At 43.2% G+C, this 27,459-nt stretch overlaps 1 protein-coding gene across 14 annotated transcripts in view; it reads right to left on the bottom strand.

Moving 5' to 3' along the window:
• MAGI2 (membrane associated guanylate kinase, WW and PDZ domain containing 2) overlaps window positions 1-27,459 on the bottom strand; it is a 526,993-nt gene that overhangs the window by 97,664 nt on the left and 401,870 nt on the right. For 10 of the 14 annotated variants that reach the window (XM_070755140.1, XM_070755141.1, XM_070755143.1 and 7 more), the window contains 3 exons: window positions 25,183-25,304; window positions 20,632-20,760; window positions 19,429-19,611 (listed from right to left, as the gene is read on the bottom strand). In XM_070755140.1, the coding sequence (XP_070611241.1) occupies window positions 19,429-19,611; window positions 20,632-20,760; window positions 25,183-25,304 (434 nt within the window). The remainder of the gene's footprint in view (window positions 1-19,428; window positions 19,612-20,631; window positions 20,761-25,182; window positions 25,305-27,459) is intronic. The other 4 variants (XM_070755136.1, XM_070755138.1, XM_070755147.1 and 1 more) reach the window with 1 other exon arrangement.

Below are 27,459 nucleotides of genomic sequence, written 5' to 3'. Positions count from 1 at the left end.
TAAACCAAACCAGCATGCATCCGGCAATTACCCAGAAACAGATGTGGATTCGTTGAGGCTATTTACATTTCTATTGTGTTCTATTGAAACGAAGGCGTTTATAACTTCATCTTCGCCTCTCTTTTTTGCATGAAAAGGAGAATAAAACGGATTGTGACAAATCTAAAGACTTTGATTATTTGCTGACGGGGTAAATATCAAACCGCGAGGGATGAAAAACTGCCAGGGAGGCACAAATGTGTGAAGAGTGCAAAAACTAGGCAGGAATTCTGTACCGATACGGCCTTCTAAGCTTTGTACGACGGTAAAAATGGGACAAATAAAAATAACATGCATTTTCACATCAAAGCTGGTGAAAATAAGAAGAGTGTTAGGTGATGTGGAAGACACGTCAACCGGTAAATAGATTAGCTTCCTTTTTTTGCCATCGTAACATCCTAGAGCAGGGGCATTGAGTTCGATTTCACTGAGGGCTACATTTCATTGTGTTTGATATTTGGGGAGGCGGTGTGGGTGGGCGTGGCCAGCTTGACATCACTCGTGTGGGGGCGCCTGTAGTGGGAGTGATTTTTCCAGCAAAAATGGGCTCCTGAGCCCTGTTTTCAGTTGCAATGGCTTCCTGCAAGCCTTTGCTGGTGAAAATGGAACTTGCAAGCACCTCATGCAGCCCTCCCAAGCTCAATATTCGACGTAAGATGCACTGTGTGCTTGTCCTTCACTGTTCTGTTCTGTTCTCTGTTCTCTTCATTATCTCTTCTCTTCTGTTATCTCTTCTCTTCCCTTCCCTCCTCTCCTCCATCCTATCTCATCCCATTATCTCTCCTCTCCTCTCCTCTCCCCTCCCCTCCTCCTGATTGATTGATTCGATTTGTATGCCGCCCCTCTCCGTGGACTTGGGGCGGCTAACAACAGTGATAAAAACAATATGTAGCAATCCAATAATAAAACAACTAAAAAAACCCTTATTATAAAAACCAGACATACATACACACATACCATGCATAAACTGTAGAAGCCTAGGGGGAAAGAATATCTCAGTTCCCCAATGCCTGATGGCAGAGGTGGGTTTTAAGGAGCTTACGAAAGGCGAGGAGGGTGGGGGCAATTCTGATCTCTGGGAAGGGACTTGGTTCCAGAGAGCCGGGGCCGCCACAGAGAAGGCTCTTCCCCTGGGTCCCGCCAAATGACCATTGTTTAGTTGACGGGACTCGGAGAAGGCCCACTCTGTGGGACCTAATCGGTCGCTGGGATTTTTGAGTCAGGGGTTTCGATGCGCAGAACAGCACCCGACACATGTTTACAACAACACCCACATCTGGCAGAGAAAGTAAGTGAATAGCAGTTTGGTGCAGAGGGTTTAAGTGGTGGGAAATGGGGAAGAGCAGTTTTCATTTTTAACAGCTAGGATGTCCGCGGCTCATGGATTTTAGAAAGCGGCTCTCCAAAGGCATAGCGAGGAACAAATTAAATGGACTATGTCCGCTACTCACCTTCTGATACAATGAAAAACCCGTAAGGATACTAAAAGCTCTTTCCATTAAGAAAGGAAATAAATGGCCTGTTTGAACATCCTACCATTTCCTCAAATCTCCCATCTCTTAATTAAGGAACAGAAGTGAGATGCGTTTCGGACACAAAAATATATGAGGTGTTCATTTCCTTAATGGCAAATGAATAAAACCGAGCAATAATATGACTCCAGCATAATTTTCAAATCTTTGGCCAGAACTCAATTTATTTTATGGTACAAAGAATAGCATGACACCATGAACGTTTAATGGATAGCCCTCTTCCTGTCTGAAGAACATTTTCGCATTTCCATGACTCAAAATGTTAAGTTTTCTATTATTAGTTGTTTTCCATTCTTCTTATTTAAACTGTTTTTGACCATTTCAAAGCTCCTGTGCGAATACTAAAATGGCATTTATGCATCACGGAATGAGAGCCATTGTGTTACCTGGTCTTTCTTTCTTTCTTTCTTTCTTTCTTTCTTTCTTTCTTTCTTTCTTTCTTTCTTTCTCTTTCTTTCTCTTTCTTTCTCTTTCTTTCTCTCTCCCTCTCTCTTTCTTTCTTTCTTACTTTCTCTTTCTTTCTTTCTTTCTCTTTCTTTCTTTCTTTCTCTTTCTCTCTCTCTTTCTCTCTCTCTTTCTTTCTTTCTTACTTACTTATTTATTTATTTATTTATTGGATTTGTATGCCGGCCCTCTCCGAGGACTCAGGGTGGCTCACAACACATAAAACAATATACATATCTAAAAAAAATCCAATTAATATTGGAGTCTTTGGAGAGGGGCGGCATACAAATCTAAATATTAAATAAATAAATAAATAAATATTAATATTTAAACTTTAAAAACTCTAATAGCAATTAAAACCATTCATTCCCATTCACACAGCAAGACATACTACACTCGCTGGCCAGGAGGCTAGGGTATAATGATAATAATAATAATAATAATAATAATAATAATAATAATAATAATAATAGTAATAATAATAATAATAGTAATAATAATAATAATAATAATAATAATAATAATAATAATAAGTGCTTGGGAAGCGCCCGACTGATGATGAAATATGAAATCCAGCATAGTGATCTTGTTTGCTGTGTTGTATTGACATAATAATAATAATAATAATAATAATAATAATAATAATAATAATAATAATATTATGTTACACCAACACTCCGCAGTGTGCATTGGTTGCCGATCAGTTTCCGGTCACAATTCAAAGTGTTGGTCATGACCTATAAAGCTCTTCATGGCACCGGGCCAGAATATCTCTGAGACCGTCTTCTGCTGCACGAATCTCAGCGACTGGTTAGGTCCCACAGAGTTGGCCTTCTCCGGGTCCCGTCGACTAAACAATGTCGTCTGGTGGGACCCAGGGGAAGAGCCTTCTCTGTGGTGGCCCCGACCCTCTGGAACCAGCTCCCCCTGGAGACTAGAACTGCCCCCACCCTCCTTGCTTTTCGTAAACTTCTTAAAACCCACCTCTGCCACCAGGCATGGGGAAACTGAGACATTTCCCCTGGGCCTATACAGTTTACACATGGTATATTTGTGTGTACAGTATGTTTCTTTTTAAATAAGTGGTTTTTAGTGATTTTTAATTATTAGATTTATTATATATTGTGCTATTACTGTTGTGAGCTGCCCCAAGTCTACGGAGAGAAGCGGCATACAAACCTAATTAATAATAATAATAATAATAATAATAATAATAATAATAATAATTCTGCCGGCGTGTTTCAACTGCCCATAATTACAGGGTAATTAGTCCAGGAAGACACATACCACACGATAAAAGGAAAACCCAAAAGTTTTTATAAACAGAAAAACAGAAACAGCTCCCTTTTTAAATGTCAAAGGGATTTTATGGTATACACAAGGCACAGGTTAAATGCAATCCAATAACTGGGAAATTGAGTCCAATTCTAAAGTCCAGAGAATCCCCACACAATCTTGAACAGCACAAATACCACGTCTTGACGAAACAATGAATCAGATAAACTGCCATGAGGCTAAAACACCAGGCTGCACTTTTATCTGTAGCACTAATTACAGCAGCCCCACCCAACCAAAGGTGGCCTCATTTTCTCTTGTAATAATCCTTCGGTTGTTGTCTCCTATGCATCACTCTACGCATGTGTGGATGTGTCATTAATTCTTGTTCAGAATCCAGGGATGATACAGATGATTGATCTCCTCCAGGGCTGTCTGCCAAACTCCCCTCTTCCCTGTCATTCATGCTTCCTTGGTCAGAGGAGGCTTCGTCGGCAGATTCTACTGGGAGGAAAACAGGCCTGCGGCATGTGGATGTCTCCCCCACATCCACCCGCACATTCCTTGGGGTAGGAGCCGGGCCAGAGCTAACCACAAATAATAATAATAATAATAATAATAATAATAATAATAATAATAATAATAATAGATTTGTATGCCGTCCCCCTCCGAAGACATATGCCTTATGTTTAAAAAAAATTCAATATTTTTTTTAAAAAGAAAGAAATAATGTAAATTGTAGCTACATCTGTTCCCTCCTAACATTCACCCCTCCCAAATTCCCATAAACATCAGGTTTTCCATAGATAGTGTGGCAAGCCGTTAATTTATCATCAACTTCTGCAGCGGCTTGACATTCTCCTTATTTAATTTTAGGACTTGTTTGGAAAACGGACTGCATTTTAGCTCATATTTATGCAGAAGCTCTGAAAATGGATTAAGGCTTTTCAGTTTTCTCTCTTGGTAGAGAGAGAGAGAGAAAAAAATAGTTGATAAATTGGAAGAGACATGCAATCTAATATGGTGATATTCACCTCACTGTTTAATTTAGTCTACAAATTGTTTAGGTGTCTTCTGAGAAAACAAGGGCAAAATAAATTAGCGGGAGGTTGACAATGTTTATTTCCCAAGCTATCTCTTGAACATTATAATACATCATGAGAAATATCATGTGCATGAAAGAAGATTGGAAAAGGTTTGACCCAGGCTGCTCAAGAGCAATGAAACCCAAATAAATGAACAGCATTTCACAATATACTCCTTCCTCAATGAACAAAAACAGCCATCACAAATATTCATAAAATTTCAGGAGAATCCATTCCAATAAAGTTCAATAGTTCACATGTAAAAAAAAATATGGTAGTGCTTGTTTTGCAGAAGTTTATGTGCATTGTGGAGGTTTTTTTTGTATTTTAATCGTAATTAGCTCAAGTTCAGTACTCAGCTAAGAGCCCATAAAGTAAAATTATAAATAAATACTATGCCAATTATAAAATATTTCTTCAGAAGTATAGATGCACTGAATAACACTCAATTCCCCATTCTGATTCATCCTGTAGTGTAGCAAAATTGATTCTAATCTGAAGATATATTTTATATAAAGTTTGGGACAAATAGTATAATTGGTTACAAAAAAGAATAAGGAAGGGGAACTGTTCTGCCGGTGTGTTTCAACCACCCATAATTACAGGGTAATTAGTCCAGGAAGACACACACCACACGATAAAAGGAAAACCCAAAAGTTTTTATAAACAGAAAAACAGAAACAGCTCCCTTTTTAAATGTCAAAGGGATTTTCTGGTACACACAAGGCTCAGGTTAAATGCAATCCAATTGCTCACCCAATAACTGGGAAATTGAGTCCAATTCTAAAGTCCAGAGAGTCCACACACAATCTTGAACAGCACAAAAACCACGATCTTGATGAAACAATGAATCAGATAAACTGCCATGAGGCTAAAACATCAGGCTGCACTTTTATCTGTAGCACTAATTACAGCAGCCCCACCCAACCACAGGTGGCCTCATTTTCTCTTGTAATAATCCTTCAATTGTTGTCTCCTATGCATCACTCTACGCATGCGTGGATGTGTCATTAATTCTTGTTCAGAATCCAAGGATGATACAGATGATTGATCTCCGCCTGGGCTGTCTGCCAAACTCCCCTCTTCCCTGTCACTCACACTTCCTTGGTCAGAGGAGACTTCGTCGGCGGATTGCAACGGGAGCAAAACAGGCCTGCGGCATGTGGATGTTTCCCCCACATCCACCTGCACATTCCTTGGGGCAGGAGCTGGACCAGAGCTAACCACAACAGGGAACAATTAATTTATTGACATCACAAAGAGGAGCTATTGCAGGAATAAAAATGGAAAATTTTCCTTTAGTTGGACATGCTACAATATGCATGGATTAAAATTGGACAAAGATTGGATTTTCGAGATCCAATAAGGGATTTATGTGTATGACTTGGAAATAAATATATTTGTAATAATTTGTACTTTTTACTTTTATTTCTACCTTCTATTCTTTACACACCTTGAATTGAAGTATATATGTTTATTTCTAAGAGACATAGAGTTAAATTAGTAGAGCGTGAAACATATCAATATGGAAAACCGCAAACTGAATATTGCATAGAGTTATATATAAAGCAAGGTATCTCTAATTTTTTAAATGTGTATGTATTAATACTTGTTTTTGTATTATGTATTATATTTCCTAAACAATGTTGTCTGGTGGGACCCAGGGGAAGAGCCTTCTCTGTGGCGGCTCCGACCCTCTGGAACCAGCTCCCCCCTGAGATTAGGATTGCCCCCACCCTCCTTGCCTTTCGCAAACTCCTTAAAACCCACCTCTGCCGTCAGGCATGGGGGAACTGAAACATCTCCCCCTTGCCCATATTGTTTTGGAGTTAGATTGATTGTGTGCTTGTTTTTTAATATTCTGGGGTTGTTTTTTATGAATTTTTTAGCTTAAAATTGTAATTGGATTGGTGGGTATTGGATCTGTTATTATGTATTGTTTTTACCTTGTTGTGAGCCGCCCCGAGTTTGCGGAGAGGGGCGGCATATAAATCCAATAAATCTAATCTAATCTAATCTAATAATAATAAAAAAATAAAATACAGTGGTACCTCAAGATACGAACCCCTCGTCTTACGAACAACTCAAGATACGAACCCGGGGTTCAGAAAAAATTTGCCTCTTCTTACGAACTTTTTTCATCTTACGAACGCCAAACCCGAACTTCCGGGTTTGGCGTTCGGAGGCTGCTGGGAAGCCGCACGGCTGTTTTAAAAGGTGACAGCCAGGCTGGGGGGCTTCCCAGCAGCCTCCGAACGCCAAACGCAGAAGTTCGGGTTTGGCGTTCGGCTTCGGGAGGCTGCTGGGAAGCCCCCCAGCCCGGCTGTCACCTTTTAAAACAGCCGCGCGGCTTCCCAACAGCCTCCGAATGCCGAACGCGGAAGTTCGGGTTTGGCGTTCGGCTTCGGGAGGCTGCTGGAAAGCCGTGCAGCTGTTTTAAAAGGTGACAGCTGGGCTGGGGGGGCTTCCCAGCAACCCCCCAAACCCCGAACCTGGAAGTTTGGCAAAAGTTCAGGGTTCGGGAGGTTGCTGGGAAGCCCCCCAGCCCGGCTGTCACCTTTTAAAACAGCCGCGCAGCTTTCCAGCAGCCTCCCAAAGCCGAACACCAAAGCCGAACTTCCGCGTTCGGCATTCGGAGGCTGCTGGGAAGCCCTGCTGCCCGGCTGTCACCTTTTAAAACAGCCTGGGGGCTTCTCGGCGGCCTCCCGAATGCCGAACCCGGAAGTTCGGGTTTGGCGTTCGGCGTTCGGGAGGTCGCTGAGAAGCCCCCAGGCTGTTTTAAAAGGTGACAGCCGGGCGGCAGCGGTTTTTTTGCGGGGGGTTTTTTTTGGTTGCACGGATTAATTGACTTTACATTGTTTCCTATGGAATGGGTGGGTTCTAACTTACCACTCCGCCGATTCGCTTCCTCCCAAGCCGTGTGGCCAAATTGTTGACAAATTGCAATTAAAACCACTAATTAAAACCGAAATTTAAGCCTTTAAATAACAACATTCAAAAGACAGGCCTCACATATTAAGTCCCATATAGAAGCACAACCCTTCATTTGACTCTCTATATAAGGGGATCACAATCTCCCTCTTCCTGCTTGTTATACCTCTAGCTATGCAGCCAAGCATCCTACTTGCTTTTCCTACCAGTCGACCAAACTGCTCACCCATTTTGACACTGTCAGAAATCACTACCCCTAAATCCTTCTCTTCTGAAGTTTTTGCTAACACAGAACTGCCAAAAACTCCAAAAGAGAAGGATTTAGGGGTAGTGATTTCTGACCGTCTCAAAATGGGTGAGCAGTGTGGTCGGGCGGTAGGAAAAGCAAGTAGGATGTTTGGCTGCATAGCTAGAGGTATAACAAGCAGGAAGAGGGAGATTGTTATCCCCTTATACAGAGCGCTGGTGAGACCACATTTAGAATACTGTGTTCAGTTCTAGAGACCTCACCTACAAAAAGATATTGACAAAATTGAACAGGCTACAAGAATGGTGGAAGGTCTTAAGCATAAAACGTATCAGGAAAGACTTCACAAACTCAATCTGTATAGTCTGGAGGACAGAAGGAATAGGGGGGACATGATCGAAACATTTAAATATGTTAAAGAGTTAAATAAGGTCCAGGAGGGAAGTGTTTTTAATAGGAAAGTGAACACAAAGAACAAGGGGACACAATCTGAAGTGAGTCAGGGGAAAGATCAAAAGCAACATGAGAAAATATTATTTTACTGAAAGAGTAATAGATCATTGGAACAAACTTCCAGCAGACGTGGTTGGTAAATCCACAGTAACTGAATTTAAACATGCCTGGGATAAACATATATCCATTGTAAGATAAAATACAGGAAATAGTATAAGGGCAGACTAGGTGGACCATGAGGTCTTTTTCTGCCGTCAGTCTTCTATGTTTCTATGATGCAACAAAATGTAAATCTTTATCACTCACAGCATAGCTCATGAAGCGAAATTTATCAATAATGAATAAAATGAGAAGTTAAGAGAGGCCTATTAATCTCATCCAGATTAGGGTTTTTTATCCCTTTTTGCCAACAGAAAACCCAAAGCTATTACTTATAATTTTTTATGGGTATGTTTCCTCCTACTGCTGGAATTTATCTTTGAGAATGTTGTGATTCAGCCTGAGGCTCCTCAGGGACCGGCTGGAGCTCTGCCGGATCCATGCCCAGAGGAGGAGGACAGTGACCAGGAGGGGGAGGACCAGGCAGACGGGGGAGAGGAACGTCAGGAGGAGGAGGAGGGAGAGCAACCTGAGACCCCCGGGGGGGGGGCTCTCCCCAGCTAGTAGCCTGGATTCATTGGATGAAGACGCACAGGCTATAATAGACATGAGGCAGAGACGAGCAGCACAAAGAAGGGGCCAATTAGAAAGATATTTCCATCCCTGAATTGGCAACAGCTGGGTTTGGGTGTGGTTCTCCTCAGCAGGGTTGAAAAGGCAGGCCCGCCCTTACAGTCTTGTGGAGAGTTATCAGCTGGGAGTCCTGTGACCTTGCTTCGATTCTTGGCGTCTCTGATCTTGGCTTGTGGCCTAGAAGGCTGAAAGACTTGGGGGAGGCGTGGGTTTTATTATCTCCAGTGTTGTTTTTGCCAGCAAGAATCCTGTTTTATTGCCTGGCCTTCGTGAAACCTCTGTGAAGCTTCATCGTGTTCCTGTCTGTAAGAACAGTTTGTGTTACCTGTGTTTGCTTTCCAGTATATAAACTGCCTTTGCTTTTTACCAGTGTGTCTGATACTCTTTTTGGTTGGTGTTGGCATCTGGGGGGACCCAGACAGAACAGAGAAAAAGAGGCAGAATCTGGGAACGGAGTCAAGAGAGACATCAACCTATAATCATTACATGTCCACAAATTTTCCAAGTTCAGACCCCTCTTGAATTCTGTTAACTCTTTTATCTAGCACCAATTTAATTCTGATCCTTAGATGACTAGATTCTTTGTTATAGGTGTGAACGATAAGTCCTCTTAATTGGGACATAAGCTGTGCTCCTGACCCTTTTTATTTTAATATATATATATATTTATTAAATTTTTATTACAACAAACAAACAAAAATTACTTAAAGAAAAAGTGCCCAACACCAATAAACCCCACCACCATTTAGGGGATTAAATTATTTGCAATAAATTTCAATTTCTTCCTTGGCTCCGGTTTACATTTCTTTACCTACAAAAAGTGATTGCAATTTATTTTTCACATTGTCATCATAAATTCTACTTAAGGTATAATTTTTCACCTTATTCCATCGTGCCATCAGCTTCTCCAATTTATTTTCATCAAAGTTATTTAATCTTATTTCCATAATTTCGAAGTGGATGTGGTCCACCATGTACCAGTACCAATTCTGGATTGTCCATTTATTGCTATCCTTCCACCCTAGTACCACTACTGCTTGAGCGCTTTCCAAAGCTGCTGTTTTGATTTCTTTAAATTCTCGTAATTCCCCATATTTAACTAGTGTTGCTAACTCTTTCGTGATTATCCAATTAATGTTTAGCATATTGTTAATTTCATTCTGTACTTCCTTCCAAAATTTTTGAACTTCAACGCATTCCCAGAGCATATGCATAGAAATTCCTTTTATTTGGCAACCATGCCAGCAATTTCCTTTTCCTTTCCTCTGGAAGTGCTCCTGAACCTTCAGGTTCAAAGTTTCAGAAGAACTCATCAATTTAATCAATCAATCAATCAATCAATCAATCAATCAATCAATCAATCAATCAGAATAGAGATGGAAGGGACCTTTGATGTCTTCTAGACCTGCCCCCTGCTCAAGCTGGAGACAAGTGACTATCCACAAGTGACAACTTAAAAACCTCTAGTGTTGGAGCACCCACAACTTCTGGAGGCAAGCTGTTCCACTAGTCAATTGTCCTTACTGTTAGGGCATTTCTCTTTAATTCCAGGTTGCTTCTCTCCTTGATTAGTTTCCATCTATTGTTTCTCATCCCGTCATCCAAAGAAGTTGACCCCATTCTTCTTTGTGGTGGCCCCTCAAGTACTGGAATACTGCTATCGTGTCTCTCCTAATTCTTCTTTTCTCTAGATTACACCCACTCAATTCCTGCAACCGTTCTTCTTGTATGTTTTTGTCTCAATCTTAGTTGCTTTTTTCTGCACTTTTCACTTCCCAAAGCCTCAACATCGTTTCTGTAATGATATTTATTTTTGGACTTTCTTAATCTACATCCAAGAATGGCTGAAATCTCCATTAGGTCATTGTCCTATTGAGAGGCGCTTGTGCTAGGAAAACAGATAGGGAATAATTCCACACACCCTCACAATGCCCACACTTGTGTGATCTCTCTGGAAGACTTGGATATTGCAAGAAGCAATTGTTATTTTTCAAGTTAGTTCCATTTCATAAAGTCCCGGATTTATTCTTTGGAACACATCGGAATGACTTTTAGCGCTGTATATATTATTTCAATATTTGCCGAAACTGCATAAGCTGCAGCTAGACCCATACAAATTCTCTAAAGCGTGTAGGACGCCATGAATATATAAATAAAGCGACATTGTTCCTTGCTCCTTTGTAATTGCAAATTGCATAGTCATTATATTTTATTTTTCTATAGATGATCAGGGCACTGGAGGCTAAAAGATATGAAGAACAGTTGCAGGAACTAGATTGGTTTAGTTTGATGAAAAGAAGGATTATGGACTGACAGGATAACTGTCTTCCAAAATTTGAGGGGTTCCCACAAAGAAGAGGGGGGTCAATTATTCTCCAAAGTAATTGAAGGCAGAAGAACAAGCTGCGGATGGAAACCAACCAAAGGGAAAAGCAACCTAGAACTAAGGAGAAGTTTCCTGAAGGTAAGAACAATGGAACAATGGAACAACTTGCCTCCAGAATTGTGGTTGTTTCATCACTGGATATTTTTAAGAAGAGATTTGTCTGAAGGGTTTGCAGCCTGAGTAGTGGGTTGGACTAGAAGATAGAAACATAGAAACATAGAAGATTGACGGCAGAAAAAGACCTCATGGTCCATCTAGTCTGCCCTTATACTATTTCCTGTATTTTATCTTACAATGGATATATGTTTATCCCAGGCAGGTTTAAATTCAGTTACTGTGGATTGACCAACCACGTCTGCTGGAAGTTTGTTCCAAGGATCTACTACTCTTTCAGTAAAATAATATTTTCTCATGTTGCTTTTGATCTTTCCCCCAATTAACTTCAGATTGTGTCCCCTTGTTCTTGTGCTCACTTTCCTATTAAAAACACTCCCCCCTGAACCTTATTTAACCCTTTAACATATTCAAATGTTTCGATCATGTCCCCCCTTTTCCTTCTGTCCTCCAGACTATACAGATTGAGTTCATTAAGTCTTTCCTGATACGTTTTATGCTTAAGACCTTCCACCATTCTTGTAGCCCATCTTTGGACCCGTTCAATTTTGTCAATATCTTTTTGTAGGTGAGGTCTCCAGAGCTGAACACAGTACTCCAAATGTGGTCTCACCAGCGCTCTATATAAGGGGATCACAATCTCCCTCTCCAAGATCCCTCCAATTCTGTTGTTCTTTATTTCCCCACATGCTTCTTCATAACACGCTGATATAAAGGCCAGCCTTTTATTGCTTCAAGAATGACAGGGCAATGCTAACAACTAGGGATACATTTGTTCTCCAGTTGTTCTCCTGGATATTGATTTATCACTGGACAAATGACCTGAGTGGATTCAAGCCAATGTTATGGAAGTTTGGTTAATGTTCGATATACGTTTGCCCAATAATATAAGATTACTGGTCTAACGTCTTCAAAGTTGCCTTGGGGATTATAGGTAAAAAAGAATGGATGATGGTTATTTCTGTCTCCTGGTCATTGATGGCAGGAGACCCATAAAGTTAGAATGGCTCATACAAATATGAAATTCGCAGTGTGCCCACAAGAAAAAAATGACAATAAAGTTTATCTTATCTGTTCTGGTTAGCTCTGGCCATGCTCCTGCCCCAAGGACTGTGGATGTGGGGGAGACTTATAAAATTTATGTATGGTATGCTAGTATGTATGATTGGTCTCTAAATTGGTTTTTTTTAAAATTAACTTAAATATTAGATTTGTTTACATTGTATTATTATTGCTGTGAGCCGCCCTGAGTCTGCGGAGAGGGGCGGCATACAAATCTGATAAATAAATAAATAAATGCTGCAGGCCTGTTTTGCCCCCGGTGGAATCTGCTGATGAAGGCTCCTCTGACCAAGAAGACATGAGTGACAGGGAGGAGGAGAGTGGGGCAGACAGCTCAGAAGGAGATCAATTATCTAGCTTCTCCTTGGATTCAGAACAAGAGTTAATGATACAGCCACGCATGCGGAGAGTGATGCATAGGCAGCAACAACTGAGAGATGATTATCAAAGAAAATGAGGCCACCTGTGGTTGGGTGGGGCTGTGGTCATTAGTGAGGCTGCTATAAATAGCAACCTGTGGGTTTGGCCATTGTGGAGGATTATCTGATCGTTGTGTTTCGTGACTGATTTACTGACTTTGGCCTTTTGTGTGCTGATTTTTCCCCGCTTTGAAACTAAACCAGAGCAAAGTGTGTTTCACTTTGTGAAAGAAGAAGGACTGTGAATTGCCTCACAGCTGCAAGCTAAGTATCTCAGAACTGATAAGGGAGTTGTACAAATTACTATTTTGTTTGGAGACGAGTGCTCTCGGCTATACCAAAAGAGGGCTTGGTTTAAGTGACTTTTCATTATAAAGAACATTGTTTTGAATTTTCAAACGTGTGTGTATCTGAAATTTGTACCTGTGAATTTTTGGGAGGAGTCTACCAGAGAGCCCGACAGAATACTTATCTTTTTTGGCGTACAGTGATCCCCCGGTTATTGCGTCCCCGACCATTGCGAACGGGCTACATCGCGATTTTTCAACCCGGAAGTAAAAACACCATCTGCGCATGCGCCCTTTTTCCTATGGCCACGCGTAGATGGTGTTCCCCGCCAGGCAGATCAGCTGCTGGGCGGCTTCCCTGGGTCTTCCCCCTCTTGCTGGCGGGAGGGCGAGAAGCCCCCCCCCCAGCACCTGCTCGCCCGCCGTTCGCCCGCCCTTCGCCCGGCCACCCGCCATTTGCTCACTGCTCGCCCGGCCACCCAGGTTCGTTTGGCTTCGGGACTCAGTTGGGAAGCGGCACGGGTGTTTTAAAAGGTCTCCGCCGGCATGGGGGGCTTCTTAGCACCCCCCCAAACCCGGGTTGGGGGTTGGGGGGGTGGTAGGAAGCCCCCCATGCCGGCGGAGACCTTTTAAAACACCCGTGCCGCTTCCCAGCTGAGTCCTCAAGCCAAGCACAGAAGTTAGCCTTGAATCCCGCCGCTTCTGCTGGATACGGGCGATGGGCGGGGCGAGCTGTCACAGCCCCTGACTTCCGCGCCGCTCGTCCCACCCACCGCCCGTATCCAGCAGAAGCTGCTGGATTCAAAGTGCTGGGGTGGGGGGCTGTCGGGACACCCCCCACCCCAGCACTTTGAATCCCGCCGCTTCTGTTGGATACGGGCGACGGGGGGGCGAGCTGCCACAGCCCCTGGCTTCCGCGCCGCTCGTCCCACCCACCGCCCATATCCAGCAGAAGCTGCTGGATTCAAAGTGCTGGGGTGGGGGGCTGTCGGGACAAGCCGCGCACAAAGGCCGAGGCGAGGCTGAGCAGGAGGAGAAGCCAACCAGCGAGGCGGTGGGCTGGGAGCTGCAGGCGAAAGGAGCTCGGGCATCGGAGCGCGGCGCCAGGCATTGTTCTCCGGTCCCCGCCCGCTCAGCCCCGCGGCGGCCCTTTCCCTCTCCAGGCTGCGGGCGGGGTCCAGAGAACAATGCCCGAGCTCCTTTCGCCTGTGGCTCCCAGCCCACCGCCTGTCTCCTGCTGCCCGGTTTAGCCAGGACACGAGCGGCGAAATGACTTGGAGGAATGTGAAGCTGAAACCGGCCGGTTTCAGCTTCACATTCCTCCAAGTCATTTCGCCGCTCGTGTCCTGGCTAAACCGGGCAGCAGGAGACAGGCTTTGAGTTTTGGCTGCGGGGCGAGGGAGTTAGGAAAGTCCTACTTCTCCCCCCGCAGCCAAAACTCAAAGCCTGTCTCCTGCTGCCCGGTTTAGCCAGGACACGAGCGGCGAAATGACTTGGAGGAATGTGAAGCTGAAACCGGCCGGTTTCAGCTTCACATTCCTCCAAGTCATTTCGCCGCTCGTGTCCTGGCTAAACCGGGCAGCAGGAGACAGGCGGTGGGCTGGGAGCCGCAGGCGAAAGGAGCTCGGGCATTGTTCTCCGGACCCCGCCCGCAGCCTGGAGAGGGAAAGGGCCACCGCGGGGCTGAGCGGGCGGGGTCCGGAGAACAATGCCTGGCGCCGCGCTCCGATGCCCGAGCTCCTTTCGCCTGCGGCTCCCAGCAGCACTTTGAATCCAGCAGCTTCTGCTGGATACGGGCGGTGGGTGGGACGAGCGGCGCGGAAGCCAGGGGCTGTGGCAGCTCGCCCCCCCATCGCCCGTATCCAGCAGAAGCGGCGGGATTCAAAGTGCTGGGGTGGGGGGTGTCCCGACAGCCCCCCACCCCAGCACTTTGAATCCAGCAGCTTCTGCTGGATACGGGCGGTGGGTGGGACGAGCGGCGCGGAAGCCAGGGGCTGTGGCAGCTCGCCCCCCCATCGCCCGTATCCAGCAGAAGCGGCGGGATTCAAAGGGATTCAAGGCTAACTTCTGCGCTTGGCTTGAGGACTCAGCTCGGAAGCTGCACGGGTGTTTTAAAAGGTCTCCGCCGGCATGGGGGGCTTCCTACCACCCCCCGAACCCCCAACTCGGGTTTGGGGGGGTGCTAAGAAGCCCCCCATGCCGGCGGAGACCTTTTAAAACACCCGTGCAGCTTCCGAGCTGAGTCCTCAATCTTCGGCTCCTCGCTAGCGCTGCGGAAGTAAAAACACCATCTGCACAAGCGCAGATGGTGTTTTTACTTCCGCAGCGCTACTTCGCGAAAACCCGCTCATTGAGGGGGGTCCTGGAACGGAACCCTCGCAACGAGCGGGGGATCACTGTATTGTATTTTTAACTTTTTTGAATAAAGTAAAAAAAATTGTGGTGGTGGAGAAATGCATGATACAGAAGCTGAGTAATTTACAGCATTGGATTGGATTAATTGTGGATGAATATTTGTAATAAAAGACACAATACACAAAACGAAGAGCAATTATCTATAGAACTACATTAAGCTACTTAAACAGAGCTTTTAAAAGACAGGAACAAAACGAATCTCTTCAGAAACCAAATTATCCATGAAGAAGAAGATATTAATTAGCAGCATTCTTTCCTGGGTGTGAGCATAATCCTAATAAGGATATATCCTATTTAAAATGCAAAGGGACATTATCCCATTTTCTGTGGATATAGTTTTATTCCATTTGGATATGGGGACCCTGCATTTTAGAATGGGATAATAGAAATACAATAGCCCAAAGTAATTATTCCTTGGGATTGTTTCTTCCATGTGCCTGTATGTTGGGATTTCGTTTGGTTCCCCACTCAGGAAATTCCTCCCTATTCCATGTTGGATCTATCTTTAGTGGCTGAGCATTTCTTCTCTGGAAAGCCTGGAGTGATGGAGCACCAGAGGTGGATTTCTCCCGGTTCGCACCGGTTCTGTAGAACTGGTAGTAAACCAATGGTGACATCACAGACTCCATTCTGTTAGTGCTGGTCTGTGGACACCATGATCTTCTTTTTGGATTTGTTTCATTTTTTTTGTTATTTTTTGCTATTTTTTCTTAAATGTAACAATAAGAAGAATATCTATCTATCTATCTATCTATCTGTCTGTCTGTCTGTCTGTCTGTCTGTCTGTCTGTCTTTCTTTCTATCATCTAATCTATCTATCTATCTATCTATCTATCTATCTATCTATCTATCTATCTATCTATTTATCCATCCCTCCCTCCCTCCCTCCCTCCCTCCCTCCCTCCATTCTTCATAAGAACAGCCCTGTTGGATCAGGCCAAAGCCCATTGAGTCCAGCATTCTGTGGCCCACAGTGGCCCACCAATTGTCCATGGGGATTTTGAGCAGAAAGAGAAGGCAAGACCCTCCCTTTCCCTTGACCCCCAACAAATGGGACCCAAGGGAACCCTGCCTGTCTCAACCGACATAGAGGCGGCACATGAACATCCGTTTCAATAACCACCGATACACTTGGCATCCATGAATCTGTCTAATCCTGCCTTGAAGCTCTCCATGCTGACAGCTGTCATCCCTCCCTCCCTCCCTCCCTCCATCTATTTATCTATCTTCTCTATAATCTAATCTACTATAATGTACATCTATTCTAATGTACCTCTACTCTACTCTACTCTCGTCCACCCACCTACCCACACCTACCTACCTACCTATCTATCATCCACCTCTCTATCTCTCTATCTCTCTATCACCTAGTCTCTGTCCTGTCGCTCCCTCCCTCCCTCCCTCCCCCCTCTTCATAAGCATGAATTTTGATGGAACACTATATAGCGTTTATCTAAAGATAATTTCTTCGGCCATGTTTAAAGTGAAACCATTGACTCTCTTTATAACATTTCACTCTTGATTCACATTAATTAGTTTTCTCACGAACCTAGAAAACAATGAGTTCTTACAATATTTGAATGTCTTATTTCAAAGCAAGGTTTCAACAGCGTACAGAAAATACGTTCCTTGGCTTGATCGAAAAGAAAGGCAGGCGAAGCTCAGAAGAAAATGCAATAAAACCGCAAGCATCTAGGGACTTGAATCCAATAACTCTGAAGTCCAAGGGCCAAGTTCATATCAAGATTTTGCTTAACATAAAACGGAGAGGCCCTGGTATTATTCCGGCGTTGCGGAGAACTCAGACCGAATGAAAATTAAAGTTGAATTAAACAGCAACAAAAAGAATTACAGAAAAAAGGACGAGGGAGTTCAATTCTCCTAATAATACAATATTAATAAAAGAAGGAATGATTGTTCTGAAATTTCCTTTCAGAAATATAAGAATTGTGGTACGTCTGTAACAAGATAAAAAGGACTATGGTACATGGATCAGTAGAAATACACTGCATTGTTTGAGTGAAGGAAAGATTAAAAGATCCAGATGTACAGACCAACTCTTTAGAGGAAATAAGGATGGATGATGAATATCGATTAATTATCTCACTAACAACAATAACAACAACAATAATAATCAAAGCCAGAATTGAAAAATCAACAGACGATCCAAAGTGCAGACTCTGTAAAGAAACAGATGAAACAATCGATCACATACTCAGCTGCAGCAAAAAGATCGCACAGACTGACTACAAGCATAGACATGATGCTGTGGCACAGATGATCCACTGGAACTTGTGCCGGAACTACCATTTACCAGTGGCAAAGAACTAGTGGGATCATAAGCCCGAAAAAGTGGTCGAAAATGAGCAAGCAAAACTACTGTTGGACTTCCGACTTCAGACTGACCGAATTCTGAAGCATAACACACCAGACATTGTGATCGTGGAGAAAAAGAAAGTATGGATCATCGACATCGCAATCCCAGGAGACAGCAAAATTGAGGAGAAGCAGCTAGAGAAATTAGTGAAATACAAAGATCTAAAAATCGAGCTGCAAAAATCGAGCTCTGGCATAAGCCAGTGAAAGTGGCCCCAGTGGTACTTGGCACGCTGGGCGCAGTGCCAAAGGATCTCAGCGGACATTTGAAAACCATCGGAATTGACAAAATCTCCATCTGTCAATTGCAAAAGACTGCTTTATTGGGATCGGCAAACATAATTCGCCGCTACATCACGCAGTCATAGGTGCTTGGGAAGTGCCCGAGTGGTGATGAAATACGAAATCCAGCATAGTGATCTCGTTTGCTGTGTTGTACTGACATAATAATAATAATAATAATAATAATAATAATAATAATAATAATAATAATAATGCTTCATTGAAGACATGGGGATTTTCAATACTCTGACGACATCAGTAGAGGACTAACAAAAGCTTAGTAATTTTAGTAGTTTTTAATAAATTTTAAACGTTCCAGAAATCATAATGGCTGTTGCCTCTTCATTTATAAATACACCTGGAACTCACATTTTTTCCACTAAACAGATAAAACAGCCAACCGAGGGCCTCTTACCTGTTTCCATCTTGCCGTCTTGTGCTGCAGAGATACAGGATGATATATATATTATATATATATATATATTCAAAGCAGCACAAAGCTAACAATTTCAGCCTGATGGTGGTAAATGTGATTTCACCAAAACGTCGCATAGACACTCAAAATATTACACGGGGTAAAACCCGAACTCAGAACAATCTACATATATATACAATCTACATATCTATATATATATTTGTTTTTGTAGATTTTCACGGGTACAGGTATGGAGGTCTTGGTATATTTGGGTTTCTTCCCATATAGGTTTCAGAGATTTGTGGCAATGTTTCGACGAGCTCCCACTCGTCATCTTCAGCCTGGTGCTTCTGTCCTTGTGCTAGGGTATTCGCTATATATATATCTTCAGCCTGGTGCTTTTGTCCACACAATATATAACCACATAGTAAGGGTGTGGCTATCTGATGAGGGCAAATAAGCCCGAAATAGATCTATGGTAGTCTCCCTTACTTTTCATTATCAGCAAATATATGTTACACTTATAGATTATAGTTGTCGGCTATAATAAAACTTATCTGTCTTGGACTATGGCCCCTGGTGGGGCCGAGAGGCATAAAGGGAGCTATATACTGCTCCCATATACCAGGGTGACTGAATAAAAAATCACACATAACCCTTCCCTGGTAGAAGCTGATACAGGAGGCGAACTTGCTGCCTAGAGGCAAAGGCCACTGCCTTACAAGGCAGAGGCCGCAGGTTCAAATCCCAGTAAGGGTTTGGCTACCTGATGAGGGCAAATAAGCCCAAAATAGATCTATAGTAGCCTCCCTTCCTTTTAATTATCAGTATATATATATATATATATATATATATATATATATATATATATATATATATATATATATTGCTGTCCACTAAACACATAAAACAGCCAACCGCGGGGCCTCTTTACCTGTTTCCATCTTGCCGTCTTGTGCCGCTGGCCCATCCGGAATGACGCTCTTCACCTGGAGAAATTCGTCAGGCTCGTCCCCACCGATGATGGTAAACCCAAAGCCCATATTGCTTTTCTTGAGGGTGGTGCTGAGGAAGGTGCCCTTCAGCTGGGAGGCGTCGCGGGTGAAGAGAGGTTTCTCTACAGGAGCCAACACAAAGTGAGACATGAGGTGCTTGGGTTGCCCCCTCCTGCTGTTGGGGACGCGCGCAAACACACAGAGACACACGCAAGAGCGGGGCTTCACACAGTGCAGCGAAAGCAGCGGCGGGAACAGAGTGGCGTTTGTACGCGTCGAAGCAAAGTAAAAGTGCAAGCGTTTTTGAGAGAACCAAGAATATTAGTGAGTTGTTATTTTATTTAGTTTTTTTCTACATTAAAGCTCAACGAACCAGCAAAAGGGTAGGATTTGCTTGGGGCCGTTCTTTGTCAAGTGGACCAATTTTCAGAACCTTCCCCACTCGACCACCTTCAATTTCAATGAAACTTTACACTGGTTTGCACCTTGAATGTTTGGAATATGGACCTAAACTTTTGCACACCTCGGTTTTATACCGTAAGGAATATATGTGCAAAGTTTCATTGAAATTGAAGGTGGTCGAGCGGGGACGCCTGGTCCACTTGACAAAGAATGGCCCTTTTATCTAAAGTAGCCTCCCGTTCGGACTCTGAATGAATTCTCAATTCATTCAGAGTTGAGACTTTTTAGAAAGGGTGAGAAACTGGCCAGATGGTGACTTCTTAACTGAAATCAAATTACTGCGTCAAAATAATAATAATAATTGTTTGCAAAAACAAATCACACAAACGGAGGGCCGCATGCATAAGTTAGGATGTGTGGTTTTTTTAAGCCTCAGCATGTTTTCATCTCTCCACAAGCGTGAGTTTTAGTCTCGGGCCAGGGACCAACCAACCAGGAATCCACTTTTAGAGAGATCCCTCGAAAAGGGCAGCAAATGAGTAAACCTCGGTGGATCAACCGGTGTTTCATGAAATAATCAGATCACAGGAAGTGGGGGGTGAAAAATAATTTTTTTTAAAAAAAAAGCTATGTGATTGGACTTTTTCATTTTTTGTTTTCCAGGATGCAGGGGGGAAAGAATTTAACACACTACTTTTGATAAAAGTGCAGCCCAGGTAAACAGCAGCACTCGGACGTACCATAAAGCCTGTACATTCCAGCAATGTCCCGCCGATATAGAGACAGGTCGCTCACACTGCGAGACCTCTGAGGAGCAAGGCGCGGGTGAACATGTTTGGGCCTAGGTAAGGTTGAGGAGGCGTTGTCTACTGATATAAAGGAGAAGAAGCCTCATTCTTTGCGTAGAGTCTTTAGGTCAATCAACTCTGCCCCAATACAGACTGTTAATCACCCTTTGTTCCATTGCGTGCATTAAATTTAGCCACCGCTAACCATATGCATTGTTCATTCTCCCACCAAACAAGAGCACCGAGTCACCTCGCACAAGGTTGGCCAGGCAAGGTAAGATAATAAGAGTGTCTTTCAACTCAAGAGGTGAGGTTAAAAAGAAACAAAAAAGGAAAGAGTTCCTCGAACGAAGCTCAACTTGATGTTCAACCTGTTGATGTTGAGCTCAACTTGAACTCAACTGGATGTCCAAGGGCCGCCTCTATGTTGGTTGAGGCAGGCAGGGTTCCCTTGGGGACCATTTGTTGGGAGGTCAAGGGAAAGGGAGGGTTTTGCCTTCTCTTTCTGCTCAAGATCCCCATGGACAATTGGTGTGACACAGAATGCTGGACTCGATGGGCTTTGGCCCGATTCAGCATGGCTCTTCTTAGGTTCTTAAGTTCTTAACCTCATGATCAACATACGTTTGTGCCAATATTTGCACCCATGGGTCACTGCCTTTGTGTTGTAAGTTCGTAGTTACTTACACCTTGGCATCTAAATGCCAAGTATGTATCTGCTTAGCTTTTTCATCCTTTGCTAAAATGGTCCATTTACTGTGGAAATTAACCCATGGAAAGAATTCTTCCATGAGACTCCTAAGCTTATCTCTAGAGCCATGGGGGCACAGGGATTAGAAAACAGTATGAGTTCGATCCTGATCGGATCAAGGTTAACTCATCCTTCCATCCTTCCAAGGAGAACCCAGATTGTTGGGGGCAAGAGGCTGACATTGTAAACCGCTTAGAGAAGGCTATCAAGCACTGTAGAGCAGAATATAAGTCCAAGTGCTATCACTATTATTTTTTTTAGATAACTAAGGCCAGGTGAATGGCCTGTATCCTTTACCCAAGTGCCATTTGGGGTAAGAAAAACATCCTTTTCTTTTCTTAGGTCACCTAAAACTAACAAATAAAGCTGTTCTTAGTCCCCAGATCAGTGTCTCTCCAGTGGGCAATTGGAGTTTGGAAAGAAGGAATGAACCTCTCCTTTTCTCTAGGCCAATCTTGGTCCAGCTTTATCCCACCCTCCATGTTTGCAAATAGAAACATAGAAACATAGAAGTCTGACGGCAGAAAAAGACCTCATGGTCCATCTAGTCTGCCCTTATACTATTTCCTGTATTTTATCTTACAATGGATATATGTTTATCCCAGGCATGTTTAAATTCAGTTACTGTGGATTTACCAACCACGTCTGCTGGAAGTTTGTTCCAAGGATCTACTACTCTTTCAGTAAAATAATATTTTCTCATGTTGCCTTTGAACTTTCCCCCAACTAACCTCAGATTGTGCCCCCTTGTTCTTGTGTTCACTTTTCTATTAAAAACACTTCCCTCCTGGACCTTATTTAACCCTTTAACATATTTAAATGTTTCGATCATGTCCCCCCTTTTCCTTCTGTCCTCCAGACTATACAGATTGAGTTCATTAAGTCTTTCCTGATACGTTTTATGCTTAAGACCTTCCACCATTCTTGTAGCCCGTCTTTGGACCCGTTCAATTTTGTCAATATCTTTTTGTAGGTGAGGTATCCAGAACTGAACACAGTATTCCAAATGTGGTCTCACCAGCGCTCTATATAAGGGGATCACAATCTCCCTCTTCCTGCTTGTTATACCTCTAGCTATGCAGCCAAGCATCCTACTTGCTTTCCCTTCCCCCCGACCACACTGCTCACCCATTTTGAGACTGTCAGAAATCACGACCCCTAAATCCTTCTCTTCTGAAGTTTTTGCTAACACAGAACTGCCAATGCAATACTCAGATTGAGGATTCCTTTTCCCCAATAAAGAAAAAAAAACATACACCATTTAGTATCGGTTGTGTACGGAGAACAACGGGACCCAAAGAACCAACTGAGGTCATCCAAGAACCCTAGTGGTACATTGACTAGAATGCAGCATTGCAGGCTAATTCTGCCCACTGCCAGCAGTTCAATTCTCATTGGCTCAAGGTTGACTTAGCTTTCCATCCTTCCAAGGTCAATAAAATGAGGAGCCAGATTGTTGGGGTAATGTGCTGACTCTGTAAACTGTTTAGAGAAGGCTTTAAAACACTGTGAAGTGGTATACCGTGTTTTCCCGAAAATAAGACACCGTCTTATATTAATTTTTGCTCCAAAGGTTGTGCTACGTCTTATTTTCGGGGGGTGCCTTATATTTCTCAAATAAGACAAATTCACAGGCAGAAAAGCTGACACCCCCAAAAGAAAGTGTACCGTACGGTACACTGATTACGGTACGGTACCTGTCAGTATGGCACCCACACACCCAAACGACGGCACTTATATGGTACAGCAGTATACTCCCGCTATTGCAACTTCCGGCCACCAGAGGAACGACAGTCTATGCACTGTAGTGGAGACTGTAATGGCGGTGAGACAGCAGCAGACTGTGTCTGCTGTACTGGACGGTACAAAGCGATGGAAGGGGCCAGCAGGGGACACCACATTATTACGGTACCGCTATGAATAGCTTCGAATGGTACCGTATGTTTTTCCACCGTACCGTATGCAAACTTGACTACACTTTATTTTCAGGGGGTGCCTTATATTAGCAAATTCTGCAAAACCTCTGACATGCCTTACTTTCGGGGTACGTCTTATTTTCGGAGAAACAGGGTATAAGTCTAAGTGCTATTGCTATTTCCACCGTCGTGGCACAGTGGTTAGAATGCAGCATTGCAGGCAAATTCTGCCCACTGTCAGCAGTTCGGTCCTGACCAGCTCAAGGTTGACTCAGCCATCTGTCCTTCCGAGGATGATAAAACGTTGGGTTCAATAGACTGACTCTGTAAATCACTTAGCGAGGGCTACTGCTATTGTTATCTACCCATTGAGAATCACTCTTTCCTGCCCGTTCTGCTAAAGTGATGTGCTGGTGTCTGAAGGCTGTTGGGGTCTGGATGGGTGTCAACAGACTCAAACTCAACCCGGATAAGACGGAGTGGCTGTGGGTTCCATCTGTCTGTCCAAAACCCTGGGGGGGGGGGGGGAATTATTGACCCCCTCAGAGAGGGTCCGCAACTTGGGCGTCCTCCTCGGTCCACAGCTAACATTAGAGAAACACCTTTCAGCTGTGGCGAGGGGGGCGTTTGCCCAGGTTCACCTGGTGCACCAGTTGCGGCCCTATCTGGACCAGGACTCACTGCTCACAGTCACTGATGCCCTCATCACCTCAAGGTTCGACTACTGTAATGCTCTCTACATGGGGCTACCTTTGAAAAGTGTTCGGAAACTTCAGATCGTGCAGAATGCGAGAGCAATCATGGGCTTTCCCAAATATGCCCATGTTACACCAACACTCCACAGTCTGCATTGGTTGCCGATCAGTTTCCGGTCACAATTCAAAGTGTTGGTTATGACCTATAAAGTCCTTCATGGCATCGGACCAGAATACCTCCGGGACCGCCTTCTGCTGCACGAATCCCAGCGACCGGTTAGGTCCCACAGAGTGGGCCTTCTCCGGGTCTCGTCAACTAAACAATGTTGTTTGGCGGGACACAGGAGAAGAGCCTTCTCTGTGGCGGCCCTGACCCTCTGGAACCAACTCCCCCCTGGAGATTAGGACTGCCCCCACCCTCCTTGCCTTTCATAAAGTTCTTAAGAGCCATCTCTGCCATCAGGCATGGGGGAACTGACACATCTCCCCCGGGCCTATACAGTTTATACATGGTATGTTTGTGTGTATGTTTGTTTTTAATAATGGGGTTTTTAGCGTTGTTTAAATTATTAGATTTGTTCTTACATTGTTCTTGTTATTGTTGTGAGCCGCCCCGAGTCTATGGAGAGGGGCGGCATACAAATCTAATAAATAATAATAATAATAATAATAATAATAATAATAATAATAATAAAGACACAGGAAAGTTTTAGCTAACCACAATTTTTGCGATTTTCCTTCCTAAGATGGCTTGTTCTCTCTCTGGGACTCAACCGTGTTTCTGGATAACCTTCTTACTATTATTTTGAACGAGATCTTTCTCATTGTGTCTACCAAACCAAATCTTACCAGATAACCAGTTGTAGCTTTGCTTTAAATAGACTGGAAAATACTTTTTCCTCCCCCACGTTGAGTTAGAAAGACTTACCATGGCAACATTTAAGAAAGCTATTTAAAACCGTTCTTATACGCCATTCCTACAATCTTTCAATTTTCTTTCTCTTTTTTTTTTTTTGGAGGAAAAAAAATAATAATTGAGTTTTCCTATGTTCACGTCTTCAAAAACAATGTCACAGATATCACAAAGAAACTTCATAGAATTGGTCCCGTCTGAATTGTGTTCATTGAGGGGATGGTGTACCTCTGAAAGTTTGGACTGGCAAAGGCTTGATTCCAAGTTCCGCGTTGGGCATGGCACGGTGTTGTAACTTCCTTTTGGCTTCCAAAACGGGATTTTCAAATTGGGTCCTCCTATTTATGTGGCTGAAAATATAAAGAAACCCACTGTCAACCGAGAGCAATCATGGGCTTTCCCAAATATGCCCATGTTACACCAACACTCCGCAGTCTGCATTGGTTGCCGATCAGTTTCTGATCACAATTCAAAGTGTTGGTTATGACCTATAAAGCCCTTCATGGCACCGGACCAGATTATCTCAGGGACCGCCTTCTGCTGCACGAATCCCAGCGACCGGTTAGGTCCCACAGAGGTCCCACAGAATTGGAAATGATCTGTTGGGGTTAGTTTTATTGTTGTTGTGAACCTTCCTGAGTCTACGGAGAGGGGCGGAAATCAAATCAAATCAAATCAAATCAAATCATAAATGTCATGACATCCTGACTCCAACGACAGATATGAATTTACATCAAAGGTTGCACCTTCAAGGATTAATTATGTGTGAAAAATAATTACTGTATTTTTTTTTGGAGTAAAAGACACAATGGAGTATAAGATGTACCTTAGTTTTGGGAGAGGAAAACAAGGGGAAAAATTCTGCCTCTGCTTCCCAGCAATTTGCCTCCCAGAAAACAGCAAACAGTACAGGTGATATACACATTTTGTTGTGCATTTCTGTACATGTGAGCCTGGCCCATAGAAATAGCAAAGAATTGGAGAAATGCACATTATGGCAGTATACTAATGCTAGAAAGTTTTCTTAAATGTAGTCACACCAACTCCTCCCAATTCTTTAAATAGATCCTTTTTTTTTTGCTGAATTTGAAAATTAAGGGAGACTAGATCTATTTCAGCCTTATTTTGGCCTCATCAGCTAGCCATACCCTCACTGGGACTTTGAACCTTTAATTTTCAAATTCAGCAAAAACATGTGACACATACAGAATATAGTTAGTTGGCTATGAATAAATTAACTGCCTTGGAAATGGCCCTGAGTTGGGCCGAGAGGCAAAAAAGGAGCTATGATGTTCCTTCAATATACCAGGGTGATTCGACACAAAAAATATGTAATGTAACCCTTCCTTGGTACAGAGCTGATGGGATTGGATGCTGTAGCCCAGAGGTTAATTCTCTGCCTTACAAGGCAAAGGTTGCAGGTTCAAATCCCAGTGAGGGTATGGCTAGCTGATGAGGCCAAAATAAGGCCGAAATAGATCTATCCTAGTCTCCCTTAATTCACACACACACACACACACATACACACATATAGTGCTAGAACTGCCGAGAGAAGAGTGTGCGGCATGCTTTGCTGTCTACATCAAGGGAACCTGTTTAGGTCTCATATTTTAGGATGAAAAATGAGATGTAATGATTATTTCCAGCCTACGATTTTAGCAGATTCGAACGCAGATCTTCATTACTGCAGATGAAGATTTTTGGGATCTTAAAAGGTTTTTAGATCCTCCTGTATAGAGACTCACCAGCACTTTATATAGCGGGCTCGCAGTCTCCCTCTTCCTGCTTGTTATACCTCTAGCTATGCAGCCAAGCATCCTACTTGCTTTTCCTACTGCCCGACCACGCTGTTCACCCATTTGGAGATTGTCAGAAATCACTACCCCTAAATCCTTCTCTTCTGAAGTTTTTGCTAACAGAACTGCCAATGCAATACTCCGATTGAGGATTCCTTTTCCCCAAGTGCATTATTTTACATTTGGAAACATTAAATTGCAGTTTCCATTGCTTTGACCATTTATCTAGTAAAGCTAAATCATTTACCATATTACAGACCCCTCCAGGAATATCAACCCTATTGCACACTTTAGAGACATCGGCAAATAGGCAAACCTTCCCTACCAAACCTTCCCTTATGTCACACACAAACATATTAAAAAGAATAAGACCCAGAACAGACCCCACTGGAGGAAAGCATAATAAATAATATAGGTTTCTGAACACAACTGCCCTGCTTCGCATCTGATTCCACCTTTCGCCCACTGTGCGAAACAAATCTTTAGGGGCAGCGGAAGTGCACATTTCTGGCATACGAAACCATATATTTACCCAATTCCTTTCAAGGACTCCAATAATCCATTGCAATTTCAGGAGATTTTGCTCTGTGGTGTCATATGAATTATGAAAGGCAAGAAAAAAAGAGATGGAAGGAGAGAAAGAATTAGGGAAAAGGAAGGAGGAAGGAAGGGGACAAAGAAGGAAGGAAGAAAGGGTGGAAAAAAGGAG

Source organism: Erythrolamprus reginae, chromosome 6, assembly GCF_031021105.1.
Source record: "Erythrolamprus reginae isolate rEryReg1 chromosome 6, rEryReg1.hap1, whole genome shotgun sequence".
In the NCBI taxonomy this organism is placed as follows: Eukaryota; Metazoa; Chordata; class Lepidosauria; order Squamata; family Dipsadidae; genus Erythrolamprus; species Erythrolamprus reginae.
Note: the sequence above shows the minus strand (reverse complement) of the source record. Positions and strands in the feature narration are given on the sequence as shown.